The sequence below is a fragment of the Lupinus angustifolius genome, chromosome LG09 (genome assembly GCF_001865875.1).
Source record: "Lupinus angustifolius cultivar Tanjil chromosome LG09, LupAngTanjil_v1.0, whole genome shotgun sequence".
NCBI lineage: Eukaryota > Viridiplantae > Streptophyta > Magnoliopsida > Fabales > Fabaceae > Lupinus > Lupinus angustifolius.
In genome coordinates, this window is record NC_032017.1 from 9516039 (window position 1) to 9523990 (window position 7952).

General features: G+C 34.9%; 1 protein-coding gene across 1 annotated transcript; it reads left to right on the forward strand.

Moving 5' to 3' along the window:
* Positions 32-7662, forward strand: LOC109355746 (anoctamin-like protein At1g73020). Its single transcript, XM_019598952.1, has 16 exons — positions 32-550; positions 1147-1216; positions 1738-1853; positions 2285-2411; positions 2497-2597; positions 2684-2775; positions 2859-2963; positions 3394-3663; positions 4538-4670; positions 4753-4866; positions 5000-5067; positions 5168-5298; positions 5581-5663; positions 5900-6007; positions 6556-6714; positions 7111-7662. The coding sequence occupies exons 1-16, from the start codon at positions 371-373 to the stop codon at positions 7237-7239; spliced, it is 1986 nt and encodes a 661-aa protein (XP_019454497.1). The 5' UTR covers positions 32-370; the 3' UTR covers positions 7240-7662.

The following is a 7952-nucleotide window of genomic DNA, read 5'->3' on the forward strand; positions in this document are numbered from 1 at the left end:
CAAGATCAATTTATTCCTCTCTATCGTATAAACAATGGCCGGTGTGAGTGTGGTTTTAATTCTGTTACTCTAATTTCTTATGTCTCTTTCCTTTCATGTTTATACTATTTTCACCTTTTCCTATTAAAACCTCTTTGTTCTCTCCGAAACCCATACCACATTTTTTGCCTTTTCTGCAATTCCAACAAAAAAATACCCTCTTTCCTTTGAATTCCTCATTTTCTTGCTCTTCTTTATAACCCCTATTAGCCAAAATTTGATCTTTATTGTCATTTCAACCTTTATTCTGAATTTGAATTAATAACACAACATACCCATTTGGCAATTTGATTTCTTTTCCTAAAGGGGTTACTTTTTCTATCATTGTAAAATGAAAGAGCATGGAAATGGAAATGATCAACATGTTTTTGAGATTGGGGTGGTGATTCCAAGGAGAGTGGTGCAGGTAAAAGATGAATCTTTTGACTGTGCACATGTTCTTGTTGAAGAGTTTAAGAAAGTTGGGTTTGTAGTTGAGAGAGTTATTGGCATTGCAGATGAGTTTATCAAGGTTAGAGATTCTTTCAAATTCTTATCTTTGCTTAAACCCTTCATGTTTTATTTTGCATGATTCTCTTTCTCACAAGGTATGGTATATCACAGTGTGGTATAAGTGTTTTTTGTTTTCTTGTCAAAACATGATTTCTATTATGGGAAAATTTCTTATAATTTTTTCCTATATGTACTGCTGTGAAGTATTTTTTTGGTATACCCCTCACTTATGGGTAAGGATGTGTGACTGCCCCTCCCAACAGGTGCTGCTATCGGTAATCGAACCCTTGGCCTTGTGGTCTACTTGGAAATTGGAATCCACTGGAACCCTATACCACTAGATGTCTAGATCAACGCCTTGTTGGTACTTCTGTCTAGTATAAGACTATTAATCAATGATATATTTATTGTGAGATTCAAATATTTCTAATAAGGTGGTTGTATATAATTGGATGAGAGTATAAAAAAATGGATTCTCTAAAGTGAATTATAGTCATAGTCTGTATAAAAATCTTGTTCTATGCTGTATTTATCTATCTTCTTGTGGTTTACTCAGTTGTGTCTTATTTTAGCATGTTTGTTTGAGTAACTAATACTTATCTGTTATTTGTTTAGTTGGCTGCACCTTTGGAAACATTGGGAAGGGCTGCAGCTGCACTACAAATCAAGAAAAGGACGCATATTGGTAAATTTATGCAACCTCGAAAAGGGACATTGATCTGTTCTTCGTATTACTATTTATGTTTAAGTTCACTCTATCATATGTATTCAAGAATGGACACTTCGAAGGAGTCGTAAGACACTTTTTGTTACTTCTAATGTAGTTTACAATTTCCCCTTTTACTTTTCGAACTTTTGTTCATTTGAATCTTATATCATTATATATGGATGTCAAAATACTGAGATAAATATTGGTATCTTATTATTATGTTTGTAATAACTCAGTCTCATACGAACTTCTTTTTAGAATGTTCTCTTAATTTTAAACTTGTGCTTTTATGATAATCTTATATTAATTTCCCATAGCTATGTCTTATATCCTATATTTTTTAAACTTTTCCATATGTGGTGTTTGTATCCTATCATATCCGTTTCACATGTTATATCCCGGCTTTCTATGTCATCTGGTGGTGCAAACTAGCATGTGACTGATTGTGCAATTTTTTTGTCTCTGTTTCTATTTCTAATTCTCATGTTCAATGCCAGGTATGGATTTGCAATTCGAGGTGGAGGAGGTTGAAGCTTTTGTAAAACAACCTGATGGTTCTGTTTTCAGTTGGTGTGAACGTTTTCAGTGTTACTGTCATTTGATATACGGAATAGTGAGTTCTTATCATACTTTATACGTCAAGGTCCATTTTTATTGAACTCGGCTTCTTATGGTGTTATAAATGCTAAACATGTATTATGTACTTCCTAATTAGCTTTCAACTAAATATTAGATTTTCAATTCTTAATTTCGTTATACTTATTAGTTATCACTTGTTTGCCACTTTCACACATACCACTTGTTTTATCCGATTGCTATATTTATAAATGATTTGGTTTATACTTTACGAGACAAATTTATGAAGATGCACTTATGTGATTCGATGAATGGATAAACAAAAGTTTATGTTTTCTGTTGACTTTTTGTATAACTTTGTAGCTATGGTAAATGTTATGAACTTGAATACCATGAAATGCGAGTCTTTTATGAAATTACGCTGTTGGATAATGCATATCAACATTTTGCTTTTCTTGTAATTCGCAGGTAAACAACAGTGATTCAGCAATAACCCTTGAATTTGATGGGGAACAAATCTATTGGGAAATTGGGGAGAGTCTGCTTTGGAAGTTGGAATCGGAGAACATTGTTAAGCAAGTCTTTCCTCTGCACGGTGTTTTTACTTACATGTGCCATCGTTTGTTTCTCGAGATTTAGTGTCACTTGAAGTTTGAACTAATTTTGCTTTCGGTTTATAGATGAAAAGAAGAGAAAGACACTTCTCAGAAGTTGGGCATTTCATTGGTGGGACCTCACAAATCAGCCAATTGATGACATATATTCCTATTATGGGGCAAAGGTGAATATAACTACGAGCTTTACGACATCACTTGAAAATTTCGTTGTCCACTCTTCTTTTCCAATGAAGGAATGAATGATCTGCAGATTGCAATCTATTTTGCTTTTCTTGGAATGTACACACGGTGGCTGCTCTTCCCCGCTGCGTTCGGGCTTACTTTGCAGTTCATTGATTTCGGGTGGGTCAATCTGTCTGTTTAAGCTACCACTGCTTCATTATTTTCCCATATAGTTAAGGATATGACTTCTTATTACATTTTAGGTCGTTGAGATTAGTAGTGTTGCCTGCTTTCTTCATCATGGTGATACTTTGGGCTGTAATGTTTTCTCAATTCTGGAAACGTAAAAATGCCGCACTTTTAGCCAGGTAATGATTTACTTATTCTTTTCGGGATCAGTGTTCACTTTTTAGATTATCCACTAAACACCAGAAGATCACGTTCTTCTGAGTTAAATCCATGGTGTCAGGAATCGTGTGAAAGGAGAGAGCAAGGAATTTTATAAATTCTCTTTTCGTAGATGTCATTTTAGATTACATTGTTTTAGTTATAGACATATTACACAATGGAAATGCCGGGATCTTTTAATCCTTTGCATTGAATGTGAAACAAGATATTTCATACAAACAAAAACCAAGCCTAAATCCCACTAGGTGGGGTCGACTACATAGATCGAATGACGCTGCCGCTCTATCATAAATCAAGATACTCCGTACCAATTAATTTTAATATCTCTCCACAACTAGATTACCTCTCTAAAATACTTTATCCAAACACACTCATATTTTGTTGTTGCAGATGGCCTGTTAGCTCTGCAGTTGCAGATGACCCAGGATACGTCACTCCAGGCCGGAAGTGCTGTTCCCTACAGCCCCCGATGGAACTCATAAAAGTATTTGAGACTGATAAAGTAAAAGGGAAGGAAGTATTTCGAAGATATGAGTGGTTTGGTCGTTTCATGCGTTTCAGAAATGATGCTTTCGTTATCTTCAGCATAATATGCCTCCAGTTACCATTTGAGTTGGCATACGCTCATCTTTTTGAAGTTGCTAGCTCTGATGCAATTAAGTAAGAATCTGAATCATTCTTTTACGTGCTTTACTTTCTTTGTTAAATAATTGAATATTCTATGGTGCCAGTGATTCTATATTTTCTTTTGTTCTTGAAAAAAGGATCTTCCATTGTATTTGTGCAATAATTATTGCATGAACATTTATTTTCTAACCTTGTTAAGAATGTTGTATGGACTGAAAGTTGACCTATAAGTGCCACAAGAGAATAAACTCATTGTAGCAGAGATGAGAATCTCGCGTTTGATGAGTGGACACATTAGAAAAGATAGTATTAGAAATGGATGCATTAGAGAGAAAGTTGGGGTAGAGTTTATTGTAGAAAAGATGTTAGTATATTGCCTTAGGTGGTTTGAGCATGTGTGGAGGAGATTTGTAGAATCCCTAGTAAGAAGAGTAGATCAGATGGAGGGTTCCAGTTACTGGAGACGAAGGGGCATGAAGAAAAACTACAGGCGAAACAATAATGAGAGATTTAAATATTAATGGTTTATCGATGGTCATGATTTATGAGAACATTATGCAGTCACTTGATTCATGTAGCTGACTCCACTTGGTGGGAATAAGACTTTGTTGTTCTTGCCGTCGTCATCTCACCATCTTTGCTAACATAGTGTTCTCAACCTTAGATTATTGTTATGGATATGTGTTTCAAGTTTCAACCTCTTTGTTTCTGACTCTTTAGTTTCTCCTCTATTTCATTCTTGTTTTTGCCAATCTAATATGTTCGAGTCCACCTAGCAAAGAAAAACATAAAAAGCAGCATGCTTAAATGCATGTCTCTTTCAATACCTGTTATCTTCGCTCTAGAACATGTTTTTGTCAGAAGCAACTCATTCCGTAATTCATACTCTTTTTTTAAATGTGTGCAGGTTTGGGCTCACTGCTATTTATCTTTGTGCCATTCAGTACATTACCAAGTTTGGTGGCAAGGTGTGTGTCAAACTCATCAAGTATGAAAACAATGAAAACACGGAGAAACGGGCTGATAGCTTGGTCTACAAGGTATGATTGGGAATTAATAGGTCCCGTTGGAGTTTTTTGTTAGTACTAAATATGGAATTTAGTAGATTACTTTCTCCTGCAGGTCTTTGGCCTCTACTTTATGCAGACATACATTGGAGTTTTTTATCATGCCCTGTTGCACCGCAACTTTTCAACCCTCCGCAAAGTGTTGATTCAGCGGCTCCTTCTGTCTGAGGTTACACAGAAAAAATTCCTCGTGTTTTCGTCATGAATTGTCTCTTCATGTTTCCCCTCTACTTTTCTATTTCTCTCTCTTGTTTGGAGTCTTCCCTTCATCTTAATGGATTAGAAGAAAACATTTTCTCCAGGTGTTGGAAAACTTGGTCGAAAACTCACTGCCTTATCTCAAATACACCTACAAGAAGTACAGGGTTCGGTAAGATTTTTCATCTCCTTAGGCATGGACAAAGTTAATAGTTTTATTTTGTACACCATATTAATACTATGCAGTAAATAATGTATCTTTCATTGTCAAGACGCAAGAAGAAGAAAGAGAAAGGAGAATCAAGAGAAAAAATCCAGTTTACTTCTAGAGTAGAGAAAGAATACCTTAAGCCTTCTTACTCTGCTAGCATCGGAGAGGAGCTTGAGGATGGGTTATTTGATGGTACTTCCGAATCCATTACACTCTCAAATTGCATATGATATTTAATTCTGGAACCGTTTTTCCCCCCGGCTGTCCAGTGCATGAGGCTCCCACTTAGTGGGGTCTGGGGAGGGTAGATGTATGCAGTCTTACCCCCGCCAGCAGAGAAACTGTTTCCAGTTAATTCTTAAACCATATGGAATATAATGAAATTAATTTCATTTTGGGTAAAACATGTGCATGTGACTAAATAAGCTTAAGTTGTCATGATCAAGAAGCATCACAAGACTAACCTGTTTGCAGATTTCTTAGAGTTGGCATTGCAGTTTGGAATGATTATGATGTTTGCTTGTGCATTCCCACCGGCTTTTGCTTTTGCTGCTCTGGTATAAATACTTTTACTCTACCTTCTTCTTCAGTAGTTCTAGCATGCTCCAGGAAGGATCTCCACCATTGATTTTAAATGAACATAAATTTCGGGGTACCAACTTAAAATCAATGGAAGAGATCTTTCTTTGAGCACACATTTGTTAATAGAGCACAAAAATAGTTTCCCTTATGTTTGTACTTGCTTTTGCTTGATTTCTCCATTGCTATAACAACTTAGTCCTTTCCTGTACAGAACAACATTATGGAAATCAGGACAGATGCATTAAAGTTGCTAGCAATTTTAAGGCGGCCTATTCCTCGTGCTGCCGCAACAGTAGGAGCTTGGCTTAACATATTTCAGGTATTTTTTTTACTTGGTTTTGGAAGTTGATGTCAATTATTTTGGTTTATCCTCTTCATATTACCAACAAATTGGAACATATTTACCATATAACAACTATATGAATTATACTTCTTTTTTTTTATCTCAGTGAATGTTGGACTGTAAAACTTCAACAAAAGAATAAACTCAACGTAGTAGATATGAGAATGTTGCGTTGGATAATTAAGAATGAATACATTAGGGAGAAAGTTCGGGTAACTCCTATTGTAATAAAGATTGTAGAGTCACACCTTATGTGGTTTAGGCATGTGTAGAGGAGACCATTAGAAGAAAGAGAGTAGATTAAATGGAGGCTAATCCGATTTCAAGAGACAGATGTAGGCCAACAAAAAATATAAGCGAAATGATTAGTAAAGACTTAGATATCATTGCTTTGTGAACGAACATGATTTATGATAGAGCATTACGGCGTCATCGATCTATGTAGCCGATTCCACCTAGTGAAATTAAGATTTGGTTGTCGTTGTTTATCTCATACTGATTTAAGACTACCATTCATTTTGTAGATTCTCACAGTGATGTCTATTTGCACCAACTGTGCACTTTTAGCATGGCTATATGATGAGGAGGGAAAATGGAAAATAGAGCCTGGACTTGCAGCTATTTTAATCATAGAGCATGTCCTCTTATTGATTAAGTTTTGTTTCTCTCGTTTGGTTCCTGAGGTGACTATTTCCTCTCTTGCTTCTCATCCACAACTATTTCTTTATAGCTCGAATAAAAGTCGGTTTAAATATGTTTTTAGCCCCTATAAAGTTGGGTGATTGTGTTTAGTACCCAGAAAGAAAGAAAAATACATTTCGATTATTCTACCAGCCGTTAACTGAAATATGTTAAGTGATGACGTATCACTGCACATACATGACATAAGGTACTATGTGAAAATAACACGTCAGCACTTAATGGATTTCAGGTAATGGCAAGGACGATAATCAAAATAAACTACGTTGTAGGGACTCGAAACAAAAAGTTATTTTCCGGGGACTAAAAACAAAACAACCTTGCTTTACATGCATTAAAATGTATAAGCCAAAAAAGTTTTGAGATGTGTTCTTTTGTAGGAACCTGCTTGGGTAAAAGCCAACCGCGCAAAACACACAATACAGGCACAAGATATGTGTTCTAAGAAGCTATTAAGGACTATTTCTGGAGGAGACAGGAAATTTGATTTAATGAAAAAGTTGGAGTGAATTTTTGTGATGCTTTTCCAGCTTATATAAGTCACTTTTTCATCATCATCACTCCAGCACATGAAAAAGAAAAAAGCTTAAGCTGTATTGTTCTTTTTGCTGTATAAGAAAAGACTTTACCAACAAAATTCCAAGGTTTAGTCTTTACCTTTCAATTGTGAATAGGAAAATTATTAAATGAGTTCAAGTTTGTCAAAATATCAGTGAAACAAGGACATTGTGTCCTTTTTTTTAGGGGCACTTAAGTTTGATTGTAGGTATAGTACTCTGTGAATTGAGGATGTATTTTTGGGACCTGGATTTGCATATTGAGAGTTTTTTTTTTGTTGTGATGCAACTTTTGTATATTTGCAATAGTTTTGTTTTTCTTCCTGAAAAAAGAGACAAGCTTATTTTGGTATATTAATGTAATGTAAATGCTATTTATGTTTTTATAAAAATATTAGTCTATTGACACAAGGATATTGAATTATTCAGTTTGGAGACAGACAGCAAAACATCATTAGTTACCGCAACCAATGTAGTGACTCAAATGAAAACAATTCTCGTATAAAAACTGTGAAAATAATAAATCTAAATCTTATAACCATGCATGGACAGTTAGGATTAAAAATTAGTTATCGGTCATAAGATCACTTAAAAAGTCATATTATCTTTTAATCTTGATTATTCAAATAAGATTCAATAATTCATATTAATTAATCTTATTTTCA

Coding starts and splice junctions, on each gene's coding strand:
- LOC109355746 (XM_019598952.1), top strand. CDS start 371: ATGAAAGAGCATGGAAATGGAAATGATCAACATGTTTTTGAGATTGGG. Junction 3,664..4,537: donor GCTAGCTCTGATGCAATTAA/GTAAGAATCTGA, acceptor AAATGTGTGCAG/GTTTGGGCTCACTGCTATTT. Junction 6,715..7,110: donor TCTCTCGTTTGGTTCCTGAG/GTGACTATTTCC, acceptor GTTCTTTTGTAG/GAACCTGCTTGGGTAAAAGC.